This window comes from Ambystoma mexicanum, chromosome 10 (assembly GCF_040938575.1).
Source record: "Ambystoma mexicanum isolate Mex_15411 chromosome 10, UKY_AmexF1_1, whole genome shotgun sequence".
NCBI lineage: Eukaryota > Metazoa > Chordata > Amphibia > Caudata > Ambystomatidae > Ambystoma > Ambystoma mexicanum.
This window is the reverse complement of record NC_090932.1, coordinates 1,481,822,324-1,481,844,434: the sequence shown is the minus strand read 5'-3', so window position 1 is coordinate 1,481,844,434 and position 22,111 is coordinate 1,481,822,324. Positions and strand designations below refer to the sequence as shown.

General features: G+C 45.6%; 1 protein-coding gene across 1 annotated transcript in view; it reads right to left on the bottom strand.

Annotated features, from left to right (window-relative positions):
* Positions 1-22,111, bottom strand: part of SETD1B (SET domain containing 1B, histone lysine methyltransferase) — a 993,120-nt gene that overhangs the window by 520,426 nt on the left and 450,583 nt on the right. Inside the window, exon 8 of the mRNA XM_069619589.1 lies at positions 13,106-13,279. Within this exon, the coding sequence (XP_069475690.1) occupies positions 13,106-13,279 (174 nt within the window). The remainder of the gene's footprint in view (positions 1-13,105; positions 13,280-22,111) is intronic.

The window sequence follows — 22,111 nt, the reverse complement described above, 5'->3', positions numbered from 1 at the left end:
AGGACGCCCTGGCCTTTGCAAGAACCTCTCTGCAATCGGCCGGTATGTCGTATCCTCCAAACTCTAGCGCTGCAGGAGCCAGGCCTGCAAGTTCAGCGACTTCGGGTCGTGGTGGAGGATGGCGCCTCCTTCCCTGGAGAGTAGATCCGCGTCCGCCGGCAGCTTGATTGGCGGGGACGCCGACAAGTCCAGAAGGTCCGGGAACCATATCTGCCTCGGCCACGCAGGTGCGACGAGGATCATCCTGCACCGTGATCTCTTGAGCTGGTTGACGAGCCGGATTAGCAGAGGCAAGGGAGGGAACGCGTAGAGGAACAGGCCCTCCCAGGGGAACGAGAAAGCATCGCCCATGCTCCTCGTCTGGAGAAACCTGCTGGCGAACCTCCGGCACTTGGTGTTCGTCGCCGTCGCGAACAGGTCGATCTGGGGTGTGCCCCACCGTCGGAAGAGGCGATCCACCAGATCCTGCCGTAGTTCCCACTCGTGGCACGAGCGCAGCTCCCTGCTGAGTGAGTCGGCGATGGTGTTTTTTATCCCTGCCAGATGAAACGGCACCAGAAGAATCCCTTGGGCGACGGCCCAATGCCACAGGTCCTGCGCCTCCTTGGACAGCGCTGGGGACCTGGTTCCGCCCTGTTTCCTGATGTAAAACATGGTGGTGGTGTTGTCGGTGAAGATCCTCACCACCTTGCCCTTGAGGGACGGAAGGAAGGACCTGAGGGCCCAAAACACTGCACGGAGCTCCAGGACGTTGATATGCAGGGACTTCTCCGTCGGGAGCCAGAGTCCCCTTGCGTGCAGATTTTCGGTGTGCGCTCCCCACCCTTCTAGGGAGGCATCCGTGGTCACAGTCACCTGGTGGGCTGGGGTCTGGAAGTCCATGCCCGCCGTCAGATGCGCGCGGGTGCCCCACCACCGTATCGCTCGTCGGAAACTCTCGTCGAGCTTGATCCTTTCCTCGAAGCTGCCCGTCGTCTGGATCCAGCGCGCATCCAGGAACTCTTGCAACGGGCGCATCCGGAGCCTGCACATGGGAATGAGGTAGATGCAGGAAGACATCATCCCGAGGAGGGACTTGATGGACCTCACCTTGGCCGCGTCGGCCACCAACATCCGTTGCACCTTGCCCAAGATGGTCCTGGTCCTCTCCTCCGACGGGGAGGCCAGAAGGGACACTGTGTCGAGCCTCGCTCCCAGAAACAGTGCGACTTGCGCGGGCACCAGGTGGGATTTGGCGTAGTTCACGGAGAATCCCAGGTCCGTGAGGAGTTGGACGGTCCTTGCCGTGTGGACCACGGCGAGCTCCCTCGTCTTGGCGCGGATGAGCCAGTCGTCCAGGTAGGGGTAGACGTGAATCCCCTCGCGGCGCAGCTGCGCCGCCACCGGTGCGAGGCACTTGGTGAAAACCCTGGGTGCCGACCGCAGTCCGAAGGGAAGGGCTTTGAACTTGTTCAGGCGTCGCAGGTCCAGGATGGGGCGCCATCCTCCCGTCTTCTTCTTCACGAGGAAGTAACGCGAGTAGACTCCGGAGCACCGAAGCCTCTTTGGGACGAGTTCGATGGCGCCCTTTCTGAGCATCGCCTTTACCTCCAGGAGAAGTTGAGGGACGTGAAGTTCTTTCCTGGCCACGGGGGGGACGCGCGGGCACCTTCTTTGAAACTCGAGCGCGTGGCCCCGGGCCAGGGCGTCCAGCACCCAACGGTCGGTGGAGATGGACTCCCACACGCTGACGAAGCCCGCCAGCCGGCCTCCCACCGGGGTGCTTCGGTGGGGGCCCGACCCCACGGCCGGTTCAATCCTGCTTGGACGCGGCCTTGCCGCCTTGGCCTCCTTGGCGACGACGGCGGGGTCCGCCAGACTTGCCTCGTCCTCTGTAGGCCTCTTGCGACGACGAGCGGGCCGCTTGACGGTAGGAAGCGAAACCGCCGCCGGAACCTTTGGAGGCGCCCTTGCCTCCGCCGCTCCGAAAGGACGTCCGCCGTTGCTGCAGTACTCCAAGGGCCCGGGCCGTCTCAGTATCCGCCTTGATGGCCTGAAGGGAATCGTCCACTGTCTTCCCAAACAGGTTGTTCCCGTCGAAGGGCATGTCCAGGACTCTGGTCTGGACGTCCTGCCGAAAGTCCGTAGCCTTGAGCCATCCGCGACGTCGAAGGCAAACGCCGTTGCCCATCTGGCGGAACCCAGTGTCGGCGATGTCCGTCGCCACGGTGATGGCGTGGTCCGAGGCCACCTCACCTTCCTGCAGGATCTCAAGGGCCTCCGCCCTCTTGTCGTCCGGCAGAAAATCCAGCAGGGGAGCTATCTTGTACCAGAGTTCCCTGTCGTAGCGGGCCACGATAGCCAAGGCGTTGGCCGCTTTAATCGTCGTCGCCGCCGACGAGATGACTCTGCGTCCCATGGCATCCAATTTCTTTCCCTCGCCGTCCGGCGGGGAAGTCGACGTGGAGGCCGCACCCCCCCCCCGCTTTCTTCCTGGCTGCCGCGGAGACGACGGAGTCCGGGGTAGGCTGCGCCCGGAGGCATAGGGGGGCCGAGTCCGGGACCCGGTACTTTTTCTCGTACCGGTCTCTTTTCGCTGGCGTCGTGGAAGGGTTCTTGAGGAGGGAAAGGCCCTCATCCCAAATGTCGTCCAACAGAGGTACTGCGAGGACCGTCTTCCTCTTGGTCTCGCGCCGTTGGTAAAGGAAGCCTTCCTTTTTCTTCTCCTCAGGGCAGAGTTGGAAAAGCTCGGATGCCCTGGCGATCATTGAGTGGAACGATCCAATCTCGTCGGGCGGAGAAGCCCTGGTGGGAGGCGACGACGGAAAATCCTCGTCGTATGCCTCGTCGTCCGTACCCGTCGCTGCCGTGTCAGTCCCCGTATCATCCCCTCGGGTGGACGGGGAGGAGGGCTGGACGGGGCGCGACGGTTGAAAAGGAGGCGGTGGATGGATCCTTCTTTTCTTGGTAGGGGGAACACCAGAAGGTCCCGGTTCTGGATCCCCCGACGGGAGAGGTTCCTCCGTCGGTAACGGTAGTCTCGTCCTTATCTCGGAGCATAAGGACTGTATAGCCAACAAAATGGCCGCTGAGTTGTCTTGCGGCGCTGGCAGAGGGGAATCCGACGGGCGAGCAGGGGCCCCGTCGGTATCCTCGACGATGTCGTCGTCGTCACCTGCGTCGGGGCCCATTCCGACGGGCTGGTCTTGTTCCACGCCTAGGCCGTGGCTTAAGACCTCGATCAGTTCCTCTTCTGAGGTTGAGGCCGAATCTACGACGACGCCCTGCCCCCCCTTCTTCCCCACGGAGGGTTTCACGGGGGTCCTATCGATGGGCACGAAAGAAGACTCCCTCCGAGGAGGCAGGGAGATTCTGGGCCCCGAGGCCGCCACCACTGGTGCAGCCTCCACAGGCTGGGCCAGGGCCGCCGCGACCGTTTCGATAGAGGGCTTGGTCGAATGGATCAAGGCCTTCACCACCTTAGGTGCGCTCACCGCCTTATCCTTGAGGGAGGGGGCACTGCCACGCTCCTCCTCTGCCTTAGAGCTCGACCGGGGTCTCTCCAGGAGCTTCGCCGGGTGCTCGGCCTTCCTCTTACCCGACCCAGAGCGTTGGCTCGTGGTTGATGGTGCCGGGGAGGGTGCGCCCTGCCTGGCGCCCGTAGAGCCCGACCGTTCGGCGCTCCCGGTGCCAGCGGACTTGCGGTGCTTGGCCTTATGTTGGGCCCCCGTCGCCGGGGCGCCCTCAAAGGTCTTAGAAGACCGCTCAGATTTCTTCTTCTTCTCGCCAGACGGGCTCTTACCCTCCAGCCAGCTGGCGAGACGTTGATGGCGGTCCTTCATGGTCCGTTCCGACATGTTGCCGCAAAACGCACAGTCCTTCTCCACGTGCGTCTTGTCCCCATGAAGGCAGTAAAGGCAGAAAGAGTGTTCGTCCTCCTTGAAGACGTTCTGCAGCTGGCATCCAGGGCAGGCCCTGAACAGCTTTCCGGGCGTCGAGCTTCCCTTCTCCTGGGCCATCTCCGAGACCGGGCCTGAGAAGCTTCTGGAGTCCTCCGAAGTGTAGCTCGACGAAATCTTCACCCTTGAGGGGCACAGATGAATCCGACACGGGTCCCCGTTGATCGGATGTAGGATCGGTGGAGCTTGAGGCTCTTTTGACCGAAAGATCGAAGTTTTTGTGAAAAAGCGCGAAAAAATAGCACTAACGCTCGAGAGCAATAGCACGAGGATCCCAACACATGAACGTGCGGTAAAAATCTGAAGATGGCTGCCAGAGGCGGTGCTTAGGTAGAGGGCAGTCATTGGCTGTGGTCAGTATGACGCAGAGACCAGTGATTGGTTATTACTACGAAAGACAGATCAGAAACGAAACTGATACTGTTTTTTTCTTTACCGAGGATTCCCAGCCTGACGACGGGGAATATTCATGAGCATGTGAATCCATGCCAGACCCCATGCTGGAGAAATGGCTTCGCCAGTTCTGTTGCATGTGGATGACCTAGTTTTATGTCCCGAATGGAAATCTCTTTGCTTAAGTTATAAGCTATTTTTGATGAATTTTGCACTACAAATGATCGGTTCATCAACACTAGGAAAATTAAAGTAGTGAAGGTAAGGAGTCTTAAACAGTTTAAAACTACTGCCAGTTTGGGGATACAACTTTTGTAATTCTTTAGTGTTACGACTATCTGGAAATCGGCTTCTGGGCAAATGGGTCCTGGTTACAACAAAATGACTGAGCTAGAGTTTCATTAGTAGTTTTGCAAAACAAAACATGACATAGCTGAAGAGGAAAATGTTTAACTTCTGGTGCTCCTTAGATCTGTAATACAAACGTTACAATGTCTGGAGAGAAACAGTGTGGTTATTTCAATTCCTAGCCCCCGGCTACAAACAAGAAGCCGTTTTTAAAAAATCATTAATATTGGCCATATTGTCGAAAACCCCAACTCAATTCGGAAATGGTAATAGTTTTTTTTTACTCTGGATGTGCATCTAGGGTAGATAGGAAGATGACCCATATAGAATGATGGTTAAGGAAATGATTGGAAGGGTAGGGTGCCCAGATTCCCGATTGATTTTGACATATGCAATTGTGTCTCAAACATCTTGGCCATCTCCAATATTTGGATCTAGTGTGAAAACATCAAGAGGCGATAGGAACCTATAAAGTAATAACTTAATAGGAGTTGATTAATGCACCCATTTAGCAAATACTAACATCTCGTTTACCCATGGACAATCTGCCAATCAAAACTTTGGGTGGCTTTGAAAGCTACCTGGATATGTAATTTTATGTGCCCATGACAAAAAGCAATTTTAGGAGCAGGTAGCCAGTTCTAAAATGTTATGACAGAGTACTGAACAAGTAGCCTAGGACTTGTGTGGGCTAACTGAGAATTTGCCAATCTCCTTCAGGCAGTGAGCCAGGTTGTAATACAATCTAAGCTTTATAGACACAGGATAGTTATAGCTTTGCTCCAAACAGACAGCCGATGAACTGTACTGTCCCCTAAGCTTACATTCTTGGCCTTTGGTTTCTGCAGCTAGTATAACCATTGTATTTGAACAGACTGATAATGTCTTCAAATGTTATGTGCTGGAGGAATTTTCTAAAACAGAATTAGTTTCAATTCCTGCTAGTGGTCTGTACTTTTTATCAGGTCGCTGCTTTGCCTCAATATTCAAGATAAGCCATGGTTATGCTGCATTGGTTATGCTGAATTGGGTTTTAATGCATCTCTTACGGTTGATTTATATTTCTTCAGTTGATGCACGACCCAAGGATATTTGTCTACATTTTGCATATTTATCTGGAATGGTATTCACATTAAAAAATATAATGGGAATGTATGTATGAAATGTATTTATTTTGGGGAAACGTTGTGGGAAACGAACACAGTGAATTAATGACTGAAAGAAAGCAATCACCACACTATAAAAAGCATACAGTTTCTCTCGACTACATTAACTCATGCTCCAATTCAGATATTTTTTAATTCCATGCTTCTGCAAACCCATCTCAGAATGATGCTTCTAGAACATAGCTGGAGTGCACTGGAATAAGCTTGTCTGGAACTTGGAAATAAATGAGGGCATCAATTGCTTGGGGAAAAATAAGGACCTTCCCATTTGCTCATCATGCATGTACAGGATAAGTACTGTTGGCTGAGTCTGTGTCCGCTGTGCTAGTTTCAAGCCCGATCGATTTTTGCATGGAGGAAGTCTGAGGCTGAAACACCACATCATTGCCTGACCATGCAGGAAGAAGGTGACTGTTTTGTACAAACATCCGTAGTGCCGTGCTACGGGCTGTGATTTAAACGTTGACTTACACGCTCGCACATGCCAGGCTTTCAATAGCGTGTGCCTTTATCGTATCAGTGTGCCTATCTCCGTATCAGTGTGCCTAACTCTTCATTATCATAGGACTTACTAAAATAGCGTGTGCTCTTTGTAGTTTTGTTATATGTTTCAATTAGTACTCAGCATTCAGCTGTAAGTAAATTCACCATTTCTTTGTCTTTTGTTTAGGCTGCATTTCCTTACTTGAAACCCCGCCTTCTGTGTGGGCTACGCCTCTTCCTGACCCATATAATCTTACCCACCAGCGCACCGCCAAGTACAGGATAAGTACTGTTGGCTGTTCGCTGTGCGGCTCGCGGGTCCCGGCTCTCTGCTTTAGCCAGTAGTGAACTTGGGGTAGGAAATTGATTTTTCTTCCTGTTTAAACCACGTGGTTAATTATTCTTGTCCTGTGTTATTCAGAAGTTGAAATTACTGTTGTATTATGGATTTGGCTTTAAGAAATGGGAAAAAGAGGGAGTGTTCCTCTAAAACCCTTCCCTCCGCTCCGCTGACTCTCCAAAAAATGTAAACAAAAAGAAAACATTTAGCCCTGTAACATCACTTAATGGTAAACAATTGTTTCTTTCCATGTCAAACCATGACGATGCGCTGAAACCACTTGATGAAGTTGACATTATGTCTGAAAAACAAATTGTACCCGTAGGGTCTGATGTAGTTTGTTTGTTAAAAAAAGCAAACGATAATATAACCAATGATCCTTTTGATACAGAGGAACACACCCGCAACGTTCAAAATATAATTGCCGATATCCATGACAATAGATATTTACCAATTTCTGACATTTCTATGCTTGCACCTGTAATTATGTCAGACTTAGACAAAAGAGTGCACTTATCACTCGGCCCCTCCACTCCAGTGTCTACTCAAGGCATGCGGATGGAGCACGTACACTTTCACAAATCTAACATTAAAGAGTCCAATTATCAGTGTACAGACTCTGGAAATATTATAGAGAAGATTGGTGCGCAATTTCCGTCTACCAGTTCGCCTTCAAAGATATCCGTATCTAATCCACTCACACAAAGCCCACTCTTTGAGCAAAAGAATAACTCGGTTCCTGTGTTTAACCTTTCCAATGTGCCCGTCATGCCACAGACGCAAGACACCATTGAGGAGGACTGCTTTGAACAAAAAATCAATGATCTACCTATCTTCATGAAAATTTTAAACTTGTTGGATCGTGGTCACGAATACACGCATCTTCTTTTGCAAGAGCTACAAAGGGAAATGAAAAAAAATACTTCCCACATCACCAAAATTGAAGGTTTCATCTTGGCGCAAGAAGCATGGCAGGGTTTTCACATGAGCTGCAAAGTGAAGGATGCAGCAGAAATCAACATCCCGCTGGTTGAAAAAAAACAAACGGGTACGCAAACCTCTGATGAACCAATGCTATTAAACGGTGTACCAGTGACTTTTGCTCAAATAGTGCAGTGCAAGGCCGATACAGTAGAAAAAGAAGAGGACAAGGAGTCATCGTTGGAACCTATTAAAATGGATTACCTAGAAGTTGCTAAATTGCAACATGAAAGATTGACTCAAGTCGAGAACATCTTGGTCCAGATGAACTCCAAAAATAATATTCTAGACATGCTAAAAGAGGATCAAACCCCCAATTTGCTAGAATTTGCACCGGACAGCCCTACGACTTTGATAGATGTAATGGATAATGCCACGGCCAAAGAAGAGCATCTGAATCTCAAGCAAAGTTCTATTATACGTCACGAAGATCCAAGAAAAATCACTTAAAAGCTTTAAAAAGACGACACAAAAATAAAGGAACGTCCCTCAAAGACGAGAAAAAAATGCATGATCTGTCTAAAGAACTTTCGTGTGGAAATAAAGAATCCATAAGCACCATTTTAGGTGCAGTTTTGGTGAGCTCTCCGGAACAAAAATTAAACTTAAATGAGTTAAATGAGGAGAGCAAAAATGCCCTGCAATTGAAACCATCTCCTATTCATGAAATTGCTCTGAAGCAACTGGTTACTCAAAAAAAAAAACACAGAAGCAGCTTGTAAAACGTTCAAATGTGGAAGTGGTTGACGTGAAAGGAAAAACTCAAAACCGAATCTAAGGTGCAGTCTGAGTTGATGGTTCAACCCCATTTAACATCATTTTTCACCGACATTTCCTCAAAAAAATCGGATGGGTTCACTAGAAACTTAACACTCAAAAGCAAAGAGGACAGTTATGGAGAGACTGCGATTACCACGGTTGAAGAAGAAAAACATTCAAAAACCATGCATAGTAAAGAAGTGATAGAATAAAATCGCCATATTACTAGAATCTATCCCCAAAGAAGAAAGCTCTTGCATAGATATTCACTTCTTGCAAGGTCAATTGATTGAAAAGGCTCTGCAGACGAAGGGTCCTAGTCAATCTATATCTGATTCTACAGTAACTACCCTCGCTAATAACATCCTTCCAGAAGCAATCATACAACAAGATCAAGATGGTCAAACAAGGGCTGAACCTAGAACAATAAATTATCATGCTGGGGGTGACTTGCTCGAAGAATTGAAAGAGAGCGCTGATGAGACTTTCCAACAAGAGTGCCCTAATGAAGTAGAAGAGAATCAAACCATCCAGCAATTCCAGAATATTCCCTCTGAAATGAAAAACACCATTGGATGGATCAGTGACGTCAAAACCAATGGGACAGCTCGTATTAACAGATCATCGTTCCTTATGAACACCCTATATAAAATTCCTCCACTCAGAAACTTGGTTACAAATGACAGAGTGGATTAAATTGCCTAACATGAATAACAACAGGATGCTGTCTAAAGTGTCTTCTCCCATAATTGCTAAACTGATATGGGATCACCAAAGTGATCTTTTGATCCTTGGTCTAGCCATGATTGGTTTTCCACAAATAAAAATTGCTATGGACTTTCTGGAATACCAACCACCTCCTCCAAAACTAAACAGTGACTCCACAGATTCCCCATCTGTAGACAATGCATTGAAAAAAAACATGTCGGAACAACTTTCTGCCTTGACTAATGCCCTAAACGGGCTCAAATGGCTGGAGCCTCTCAAAGTCTGCTGTCAATATAAGTTCATCTACAGCCTCCTCATAAAGTCAGGATCTTACCATTGTGTCGTGGAACTGTTGTGGGCTATTTAACTTACTGAAATGGAGAAGAGCGGCAGAACATAAAATCTTACCTAACATTTTATTTATTCAGGAGTCTATGGCCATGAAGGATGTCCAATTTGATGGCTATAAAAGGTATTCCAACCATGCAATGAAAGGGATGAAAGGGAGACCTACTGGTGGCATTGCGATCTTGATTGATACCAGTTTAAATTTCACCATCAATAATATATATGAATCGGATATGTTCATCATGTTGGACATTTCCTTTATGGTCAAAACGTACAAAAATCTATAGTTGGTCTCCCTTTATTGGAATCCCGCTCAACTTCAAATTGAAAAAGCGGTTGAGATCTTGGGTGATGCCCTTAACCTTGCACTCTGCAAAGCTCCATATGCAGAAATCCTTATCAGAGGAGATTTCAATTCCCTTATGGGACACCATGGCATCTCCAGGAGTTCCCACTCATACCATCACCTTGCCTCTAGTCTAAAAGGAAAGATTTGGTGTAAATTCCTCAAATCCTGGAATATACACTTAATTGACTACACAGATACTCATTCTAATGTCACTTGGAAAAGGGGTAACGCAAGTTCATGGATCGATCACATATTTGCCTCAAGTGGACTTTCTCGTTCTATGACTAAAACAAATACCCTTACGACGGATATGGGAGATCACGTGATGATCACCATCTCAATTCGGAATTATTTCACTTCGTGTCCTCCAGTAGCTCAGTTAGCACTAATTCAAAGTCACAGACCAGGTGCTTCAATCAACTGGTCTCCTGCTACATGCAGAGATTTCACATTCATTGTCAACAGAGACCTCTGGAAAGATAAAGCACAAAATGGCATGTTTAATTCTGCAATCCTAAAATGGAATTGTGAAATGATTGCCACACATTTGGCAAAAGGTGTTTTTCGCAAGTCTGAGCAACTCTTTTGTGAATATAACAGAGATTACTTTTGTGCCAAGATAGCAGTTCTAAAAAGCAAGAAAAATGCTCACATACGGATGTTAAACAAGTCTACGTGGTGCTCCAATGCCGAGTATTTTGCGCTAAAAAAAAAAGGTTCTATTTTCATATAAAAAAGCAGTAAAGGAGATTAATGATGCTAATAAACTGCTTCAAAATCAAAAAACAGTAACTCTTCTTTGTAATTGTAAGACCAAAGACATATGGAATACGATAAGATCTCTATATAAAGAACCTTCGCGCGAGTTTGTCTCTGGCATTGATAGTGCAACCTGGACTTCTTTTTTTCTCTGCAAATATGCTCTCCCAACAAATTTTAGCGTGCTTGATACTCCACCTGATTGCCATCTACTTCCTAATGTTTGTCCTTGGGGAAAGATTGACATACTTGGGGCTATTCAGCAATTAAAAAGCTCTAAATGTGCAGGTCCTGATGGACTCCCTCCTTGTTTAATAAAGGATGATCCTTTATTCTGGGCCCCTTTCTTTCTTACGATCTTCCAAGAGATATTCAAATCCAAAAAGATACCGGAGTCTTGGCTTACTTCTATTATCATCCCCTTACACAAAAAAGGCTCAATTGAAGACCCAAATAATTATCGTCCTATAGCGATTATTGATGTTGCTGCGAAAATATTCGCCTCTTTAATTTTACAAGAGCTTGAAATATTTGCACGCAACCACGATTCTTTGTGTTCTTCGCAAGTGGGTTTTCGCAAAGGGATGGGAACCCCCCTTAATGCCTGTTTGATGGCTCATATTATATCTCATGCCACATGCCCCGTCTTTGTTGCCTCCTTAGATCTGAAAGCTGCGTTTGATGGGGTTATTAGGAGCAAATTATGGGAAAAATTGCGGAAAGCAAAATTCCCCCAATACCTCATTACTCTTATTCAAATGTTGCACTTTAAAACTAATTTCAAAGTTAGAATTAACAGGGAAGGCTCACTAACCCAAGCTATTCCATCTTTCACAGGTGTTAAACAAGGCTGTAACTTAGCAGCGATACTATTTAATCTCTATCTACGAGATATAGAAGATCTATGGAATGCTAAGAAGTCGTTTGCAATTCACATTGGAGCCTTTACATTGTCTTGGTTAGCGTACGCTGACGACGTTCTATTTTTTGATCGGACTCACTCAGGCCTTCAAGCTAAACTTGATTGCTTTATGCAATATTGTAATTCTAATAATTTGGTAGTCAATCCTCAAAAATATAACATTATTATCTTCTCAAATAAGAAAAAAGTACGTAAGTTTGTATGGAAAATTGGTGTCTCTCCAATTACAATTAGCCCCACTTTACCGTATTTAGGATTGATTCTCTCTAAGAATATCTCCTATAAATTTATGAAAGAACAATTGATTGCGAAAATGTCTCTATTAAAATGCCAAATGAAAATTATACTAAAGAAAATTTGCAAATTTTCTCTATTGCCACTATTGGAATTTTATACAAAAAAAGTTGAAGCCATTCTATTATACGGAGTTGAACTTACCTTACATGATCTAGGGCCATTATTGGACCAACTTCAAGGGCAGATTTGGAAAGATGTATTAGGCTTACCTTCATCAATGCCTAATGTTGTGATAAGACATGAGTTGGGGATTAACTCCCTCTCCCCCAGATACAATTGGCGCATGTTAAACAATTTTGCTAAAATATTATTTCCCATTAGAATTTCGCTCTACATAGGGCTAAACAGAATGTTAATAGATAACAACCCTCCCTCCATGGTGCAATTTAAAGAACGCATGCTAACCTTACTGGATAAGATCAATCTCCCAATGAAAGATCTGGAACTTTTTCAAGAGAAAATCAAGAAGAAGTTACTGTTATAGGATTGGGGCGATACCTGTACGAAAATGGAAATTTACCCTTCTTGTGCGGAATATCGCAAATTTATACACAAGCAGAAACCACGCATGTCTTACTTAAAACTTTGCCCCTGTTCTAAGGTCTGTCGCACTTTTAGGCGCTTCAGGCTAGATTTAATTCACACTCAATCTAGAACGAAACACTGGTCTAAAGAAACATTGGCTCACTCGAATGAGGTATGTCGTTTTTGTAATCAAGCTGTGGAGATTTTAAAACATCTGTTCTTATATTGCTGTTACTTTGAAAATGTACGATGCATTCTTATAAAGTCCTTTATGACAGCTAATACGATTCTAGCTAGAGAGTGGATTTGGAATAAATGTATGTGGGGATCAACAGATACTTCTGTAGTAAAAACAATGAACTTTGTAAAAACCATTGAGAAAGACCTAGAAAATGCATCGCAACTTTAAAGAACTAATGAATGTTGAGAATTGATGGTGCATAAATCTAGTGTACTCTTGTACAAATCTTAATTTATGAATTTGATATTTTTATGTTCAACATGTTATATCGATTGTGTACATACCATAATATCTTATGATGTCTGATTCTAACAATGTTGTACTGTGAAAGAATCACAAATTATTTGTAAGGTCTACTTTTTTGACTAAAAACAAATAAAGTTTTTAAATAAAAAAAAAAAAAGAAATACATATGAAAAACACCACCTTTGTTGTGCTGGATTGTAGTCAGAGCTATACAGATGCACACAACACCACATTCAGCTATTATCTGAGCAGCATGAAAGAGTAGGATTTATTTGAAAAGTAGTTTTCTTACTAAATCCTACCTTAAAAGATGGCAAGCGGATAGCACCACGAAGTCCAGTGCCTAGTCCAATTCCATCATAGCCTAGTCCCTCTCCCTTATTCCAGCTTTCAAGGAGACTCGGAATTATCTGGTCCTTCGGCTTTGGTTTCTCCTCCTCTTTGCACTCTGCAGTTTTCACTGGTGTTAGGGAGGCCTTTGGAAAAAACAGAAAACCCAGTTATGTACTTTTATTCATCAGGTGTCATTTCCATCTTTACTTCCACGAACAGTGTTCAACAAAAAGAAAAATGTTCACAAAAAGAAAAGCATCAGCCACGATGCTGAATACAAAAGAGTTCCAGACCAAACCTATAATTTGCAACAATACACACACTTTCCAAACAAAGGACTGGTAGAATCTTTACAAATTTGCCATTTACTCTACATAAAAGACTTTTAAAGTCTATAGACAATGAATTAGAGAAGTTATTCCAAATGAAAACTGAGCAAGCTCAGTGTTAATGATATTAGCACTGTAATTGCATATCATCTGTTTATCTTGGGAAACTTTGAGATCAATGCAGCTTTTATGTAACCTTACATCTTTTACCAGCTCTCTAAGTCTATGCATGAATTTTTGTCTTAGTACAAATTGATATGAATGTTTGTTGTATGAAGATCTAACAATAATATGGAAATATAAGGATCTTTAACGATGCATAACTAATGAATTGCTTATACATGTTAGAAATAGAATATTAAAAATGAACTTTAATAGACCCAACCAATGGGCTATAGCAAATGGAAAACTATTAAATAGAAAAAAGTGTTTTAAATCTTCAATAAGAAGAAAATATATTCTAATATATTTTTAAAAAAATGTTGTAAAAGTTTGTTGATCGAACTAATAAAACAACGGTTTGAATATAAAAAAAAGAGGAAAAAATAAAAATAGGTTACAGCACCTTAAATAAAATAGAGTCAGACTGAACAGAAAGAGAAATCTGAATTTCTTTCATCAGAATATATGCCACTTTCTGACCACATGCCACTATTGTGCGGTTAATTAGCCGTTTCAGCAGTGCTTAAACAAAATTAACAGACACAGAGCGCCAAATGCTTCCCCTTTGTCTCTGCACCATCCACCTGGAACACTGTATTAAAAGTACAAATATGTGTAGCAGCATAAAATGTTTGTTGAAGTTGTGAATAGGAGACATTACCAAACAAATGTTATATTGCAGAGACAATGGGCTCCTCAGTAGTTAGTTTTAACAAACAATATAGTTATGTCAGGAATGAGTTCCTCTTCATTGTGACTATTGAACCCCTAGCTCAAAGTCCCCTTTCCTTCATACATCTGTTAAGCCACTGCTCTGGGAAGGGGACATAACCAGTGCATGATGCAAAAATGTAAAGTTACTCACTGTAGTGACTAACGTACTCCTAGCCCATAGACCCCTTTCCTCCATACTGCATTGGCGTCCCTCACTAGAGATGGGAACAGAACCCTTTTTCACACAGAAAAGCCTTTCCCCTGAGGCATGGTACCAGAAGATTGTGCTCACTTGACTCTGCCCTCCGGCGCCACACCAGAGTCCCCTTTTACGCGTCAGCCAGATTAAGCTACCGACTACATTTTTTAAGGGGGGGAATGGAGGGTCATATGGAGGAAAGGGAACAATGGACTACAAGTACATTAGTCACTACAGTGAGTAACTTGTAATGAATCCGACGTCCCATCCCCTTTCCTCCATACGGCATGGGCGATTACAACTGATGATTAGGGCTTTGGGAGGAGTCTACAGTCCTACGCAAATAGATTTTTTAGCTCTGCTTGCCCAAAAGCTGTGTGTCGGAGCGCTGCTGTCTAGACAATGCTTGCAAAAGGCGGATGGGGAAGCCTGCCAGGGAACGGGCCCCTGGAAACCTCTGGAAAGCCTCTGCTGCACCTTTTACCCTTACCGCATAAGCATGTAGGTTTGCTGGGGACTCCTTGTTCTGGCCCAGGCACCCTAGATAGACGCAAGCATCCATATCTATATGGAGGTTTTTGCGGCCCGACAGACCAGCTTTTTTTCTTTTCTTCACGTTTGCAGATTTGGCATCTTGCCCACATGTTAGATTTGCTGCATGCTATGGACTGGCTACTGGTTCTCCAGAGGTAGCTCCTCCCTAAATGGTGATGCCAGACATCAAAGAGCTGCTTTTTCCTCCTGGTCAACAAATCCTAATTTCGATCCCTGCAAACGTGATCTCTCCGAAACCAGGGCAGGTGCAAGGTATCGTCCATAAAATTATTACAGCCCCAGGAAGAGTAATCTGCTTGAAATCATACTGGCTACCAGAAGCATGCAATAAGAAGCTTGACGTGGGAGTGATGGAGAAGTCCCACAGCAAATGGTTGTCCCCAGTAGTACTCGTGCCCAAGCCAGACTAAAGCTGGAGGTTCTCTATTAACTTGAAACAGCTGGACGAAATCTCCCCATTTGCTTGTCTACCAATTTACTGTAATCCCCTTTGGGTTCCATGGAGCCACTTTTCAACATTTGATGGACCTTGTCCTAACCCCCCCTACCCCCAGCCTTTGTCAAAATTCACCTAACCCAGTACACTAAAGTATTTGGCTTTCCAGAAACGTCCTTCCGCAAAGCGCTAAAGTGGGAGCCATACTCCTGGTACAACGACCAGTCATGAAAGACATTCTCGCTTTCCAGAACACCCAGAATGTATAGAAGAACAAGTTACTTAACTAACGTTCTTTCGACTGGATGTTCCTCCCACGTATTCCTCATCTTGTGATATTCGTTATCACCAGCTTCGCTGCTTCGGAAATTTCTTTTTCGGCAGAGGGCGCTGTGCTCGAGGTCGTGGCATCAATTGTCCCTCGACGGGCTCCGTTCCGACGTCACTGCTGGTATAAATAGCTCGAGCCGCGCTCGTTGGCTTCAGTTCTGTTTTTTCGAGGAAATACTCGTGGAACACCCAGGAGTGTCCTGTGACTGATAGGCCCATCGTGAGAGGAAAGTGTAAGAAAACGTAAACTGTACTGCGGGGTATGCTGGGAGGGTCGATGAGTAATACGTGAGAGGAACATCCAGTCGAAAGAACGTAAGTAACTTTTTCTTCGAATGGATTGTGTCCTTCCACGTATTCCTCATCTTGTGATAGACTCCCATAGCAGTGATCAATTTGGAGGTGGGAGTGCTAGTTATTATTTTCATGGACGGAATGAAGAACCGCCCTGGCAAATAAACCCTCATTGGAGGAGGAGGCATTTACACAGCAATGCTTGATGTAGGTGTGCATTGATGCCTATGTTGCAGCCGAGCAAATGCCTTTTGCAGGGACTCTCCTCTTCAAAGCCACACAAGTAGCCATTCCCCTAGTGGAATGAGCCCGTAGCCCATCCGGTGGGTCTTTTCCTGCTAATCTGTAGCATTCCAATATAGCCAGAATGATCCAATGGGATATAATTTGTTTTGTCACCGCTAACCCCGATTTACGACCTGTATAACCCACAACGAGTTGGTCATCTTGATGTAATTTTGACATTCTTGAAATGTAAAAACTGAGGGCCCTTTTGGGGTCCAGTCTATGCAATCTCTCCTCTTCTTTACCCAAATGAGGAGGAGGATAGAATGTTGGTAAAGAGCAAGTTACTTCTTACCTTGTAACGTTCTTTTGATGGGATGTTCCTCCGACGTATTCCTTATCTTGATAGATTACATTCCAGCTTGCTGGCCTCGGAAATTATTTCCAGTAGAGGGCGCTGCACGTCGTCGTCCCTCGAGCTGATGTCCCTCGACAGCCTCCGTCTTGGCACCGACGTCATTGTGCGTATAAATAGACTCGCACAGCGGCCGTTGCTCAGTTCCGTTTTGAAGCTTGAAATTAGCTGTGCATTAATTGGTTATTGACCTTGAAGGAGCGTAAACTACAAGGGAAGTTTTACTGTGGGGATGGATGGGAGGGGCGATAAGGAATACGTCGGAGGAACATCCCATCGAAAGAACGTTACAAGGTTAGAAGTAACTTGTTCTTCGAAGGGATTGTGTCCTCCGACGTATACCTTATCTTGATAGACTCCCATAGCAGTGGGGTGAAAGAGGAGGTGGGAGTAAAATTGGAATATTCCCCTTTAAGAATGAACAGAATGTAACACAGCTTTGCCAAATCTTGTCTCCTGGCTAGAGGAAGAATCCAGACTATAGAATTTTGTAAAGGTATCTGTGGACGACCATGTGGCAGCCGCACATATGTCCCGAATCGGTACCCCTCTTTGGAGAGCCGAAGAGGCTGCGATACCCCTGGTTGAATGAGCCCCAAGGTGTTGAGGGGGCTCTTTCCCTGCCAATTTGTAGCATTCTAGAATGGCTAAAATAATCCATCTTGAAATGGTCTGTTTTGTGATTGGCAATCCTAATTTGTGTCCTGCATAACCTACAAATAGTTGATCTGCTTGCCTTATTCTAGCAAGTCTGTTGATATAAAAACTCAAGGCATGCCTTGGATCCGGCCTATGTAGCCTCTCTTCCTCTTTCCCTGGATGGGGAGGAGGATAGAATGAAGGTAAAGTTATTTTCTGAGTGATGTGGAACTCAGAGACCACCTTTGGGAGGAAATTAGGCTTCACTTGTAAAACAACTTTGTCTTTGTGAAAAATTGTATGAGGAGGTTTGCAAGATAGAGCTTGTAATTCGCTCACTCTTCTGGCAGATGTAAGAGACACTAGCAAGATTGTTTTAAGGGTGAGAAATATTAATGAACAAGAACGGAATGGTTCAAAAGGAGTACCCATCAGAAAATTTAAGACTAGATTTAAGTCCCACAAGGGAACTTGGAACAGCCTTCGGGGATAGGCATTAGTTAACCCTTTCAGAAATTGGATTACTAGGGGTAATTTGAAATATGATGGCTCCTCCGCAGTGCGCTTAAAGATCGACAGCGCTGCGAGGTAGCCCTTGATCATACCAACTTGAATGCCTGAATTCTCCAAATAGAGCAAAAAAGATAACACCATTGGTGTACTGCATGAAAAGGGTTTGATATTCTTTTCTCTACACCAGCTGCAAAATCTGTTCCAATGCCCCGCCATTCTTTCAGATGCTGAGAGATTCTGCCTCCCACTGGTGTATTGTATGATAAGGCCTCAGAGTGATTTGGAGGCGGCTGCAGGAGCGGATGATGGTAAAGATGCCGTTCCTGAAGATGGCTTTGTAGTCTTTCCTCGTCCACCATGAGTGACATTTCTTTTGCCCCTTTGAAAAGCCTGTCCTCTTCCTCTACCAAAAGAAGAGTAGTATCGAAAAGGAGGACACCTCTGGGAAGATGAGCCTGAATAGGGTTTCTGAGGTTGTTGCATGGAGGCACGATGTAGCTGCCGCTTTTGAGGTCTGTAGTTTTTCTAGGCTCTCATCAGCCCTGCTACTAAACAGCCTCGAGCCATCAAAAGGCATGATGAGAAGCCTGGACTGCACATCCGGTGCAAAACCTGACTTTCTCAACCACACAAATCTGCATAGCACTGTGCTTGATGCCATGGATCTGCTAATACTTTCAGCAGTATCCAGTCCAGACTGGAGACATTGCCCCATTGCCTCCTTCCCGTCTTTGACAATATTCAAGAAGCCTTCCCTTTCCTCGCCGCCGCCGAAATGCATTCCCACAGGGTATGTGTGAACCTGACCAGGGTACAGGTGGCATTGGTTGACTTTAAGGCCATACTACCCGAAGTAAAAAACCTTACGGGCCCAAGCGTCAACCTTCTTATCCTCCCTATCCGGAGGTATGGTTGGATATGCAGTTTGTCTTGAAGTAGTTGCAGCCTGAATAATCAGACTTTCTGGAGTGGGATGTCTATTCAGATACTTGGGATCAGAAGTAGAAGTTCTATACTGCTTCAGAAAATTGTTGTTTACCGCAGCAATGTTGTCAGGGGTCTCCCAGTTCTTTTATATTGTTCTCTGAAGCGCCCTATGGAAGGGGAGAACTGGATCTTTCTGGGGGCCCCAAACCATTATGTCCGTCATATCGTCCTGTTCAAAAGTGGGTGAGGTTCTACCCCAGCCAATATTCTTCCACTCTATTCATCAAACTCCTGTACTCTGAATCTGCATGTTCTGCAGGGTCAGGTCTAGCAAACTTCAATTCAGGTGACGGGTCAATGCCACTAGCAGAATGCAGAGTCTCGCACAGGTCTCTCATCTTAGATTCAGGGTCTATAAGTTCCTCTGGAACCTGTCTAGTGCCATATTGACAGTTTCTTCAAAAATGTAAGACAGACTTGAAAAAGTCTGATTTTGGTAAGGGTGTAAATCTCCCCTCTTCCCTCCTGATTTTTCGTCGAAGGAATGGAGGGTTTCTTCGAAGGTGTCGAAGGAATCTTCAACAAACCCGATGAAGTCTAAGATATTTTAGGCTTCGAGGTTGAAGTTGTCGGCGCTGATGGCGCTGACGAAGTTGCAGATGTTTTCGAAAACTTCAGCTTTTTATGAGGTATCGGTGAAACACTCGACTCAAGGATTTGTCGACTCGATTTTTACGGGTTTCACCCATACTACTGGGTTTTACCGCAGTAGTTCCCGACTTCCCTGTGTCATCCAATGGAGCGACCAGGGTCTGGCTCTTTTGGGGTTTCTTTGAGGGGGTCGAGGCCGCATTCTCAAAGACCTCCATAATTTTTCTTCTAAAATCCTCCCATTTCCTCCCATTTTCTTGGGGAATCCGACTTTGTAGGACGGATGATGATGAAGGATGGATGATGAGGAAGGAGATCCATGTCTCCTTTTAACTTATTTATAAGATGACGAAGATCGCCTCGATCTACTTCGCGATCAGGATCTCCGAGTGTTTTTTGTGACGTTTATTTTGAATAGGACGATTTTTTATGTTTTTTCAATGCAACCTTCGAAGTGGCCTTCGATGCCTCCCGCCCCACTGCTAGTTTACCTTTCCTCTAACGGAGTGCCTTCTCTGCCATCGACGACTGACAGGAGCCACAGTCGCCGGTTTGATGATCTGAACCCAGGCACCAAAGACGGATACGGTGAGGATCGGTGATAGACATCTTCGAACCGCAGTCGATACACTTCTTAAACCCAGTGTTGGGTGTAGAAGCCGTAGATGACATTTTCCAACAGAAAATCTCGCAGCGCGCCGTTCACGAGAGCGAAGCAATCGGAAAAACAGAACTGAAGCCAACGGGCACGGCTCAAGCTATTTATACCAGCAGTGACGTCGACACGGAACGGAGCCCGTCGAGGGACAATCAACGCGACGACCTCGAGCACAGCACCCTCTGGCGGAAATTTCTTTCCAAAGCAGCGAAGCTGGCGATAACGGATATCACAAGATGAGGAATACGTGGGAGGACACAATCCATTTGAATGGAATAAATGAAATAAAAACACCCAGACCGCTTTTGACCAACTCAAGGAAGCTCTACGCAAATATCCTACCCTCATGCAGAGTTTCACCAAAGAATCCATCCAACAAATGGACGTCTCAACACTTGGCTTGGGATCAGTTTTATCAAAGGCTAAAAGATGGTGAAGAAAAACAGGTCATCTACATTAGCCAGAAAATACACCCCAGAGAGGTGAACAACAGTGGAGCTGGAGTCCTTGCAATCAAATGGGTGGTGCACAGTCTCTGCTACTATCCGGCAGGAAGAGACTTCAAGTTAGTGATCAACTATTCACTTTTGGTTTGGACAGCCAGAAACAAAGACAAAACCCAGAGTGTTGATGTGGTTCTTAGTGCTGAAACCATTTTAATGTATTGGTTGAACACAAGCCATGTACAAAACATTCCAACATGGTTTTTCTTTCCAGATACCCAAAGCCAGACAGTCCTTTTTGACCTTATCAAAAAGGCACAGGGAGCCATCCACAGCCAGTCTTAACCCAGAGAGGACCCCCCAATTACTGCCCCCCCCTCTTGTGCCAGCATATGTGTAGATCCTGGTCTCCAGCCTTCCTCATGGTTCAGATACTGCCCAGTGTTTCTTCTCACTTACATAAACCACCAGCCTGATGTAGAGCCCCACCAACAAAGACCAGGCAAGAGAATTAACATCAGTGGCCCTCAATCAGCTCAGTGAAGGCAAACCACAATGAAAAGCCAAAACTCTGCAGAAACTGGACCTCCGCAGCACACTGGCAGAAGAGAGAAAGCGATAGAGACCAGCAGCAGCTGCATGCAGATATGTTACGCAGAACAGGTAGTGGATGCCAGAGAGTTTGCACAAGCAGTTACAGCGCCACTAACCAACAAAAAAAGGGGAAAATAACCATGTTTTCCCAAACTCACCGGGCAGTAGCAGATGCACCTTTTGTCAGGGTGGGTTGGGGGGGTTGTTATAATAGGGTGCTAGCAGGAGGCTGGGGTGCACTAGGCATCAGGGAAGAACATGGGGCTGCCCCACCGCACCCCAAGACTGTCACCAGGAATAGAGAGCCAATATACCTGTTTAAGTATAGATCAGATCTGTGCAGGGTTTATCATCTTGAATTTCTCTTGAGGAAGGTGTAGCTTGGAATACGCCAGCCCTAATACTGTGCACAGGTCAGCCTGTTTGGACACTGTAAATATATACGAGAATAAAATCCCTCACCTTTCTCTGCAGTTGGGACTTTCTCCGTTGCCTTTAAAGAGACACGTTTCTCTACTTCTTTCAGTAGAACTAGGGAGCCGGTCTGGAAAAGGGATGGAAGGAAGAACAAGAGTACCCATGCATTTGTAAGTGATGGTGCTCAATGAGTCCAGGTGGTTGGAAATGTGTCCCACGCTGCTGGCATTCCATGGGACTAACCCTGACCATCACTATGTAGTCCTATTATCCAGATGGATAATACTGGCTATTTCAGAATCTTACAGGCTAGCTGGAAATGATCCCCACCCCCCAGTAGGCTTAACAGCTCATTTTACTAGGGGCAGGGTAACTTCCTCTGCCCTTCAGAGGGGAGTACCGATAAAGGATATCTGTGAGGCAGCTACCATCCACACGTTCACAAAACATTGTTTCGATGCTTCTAACAATATG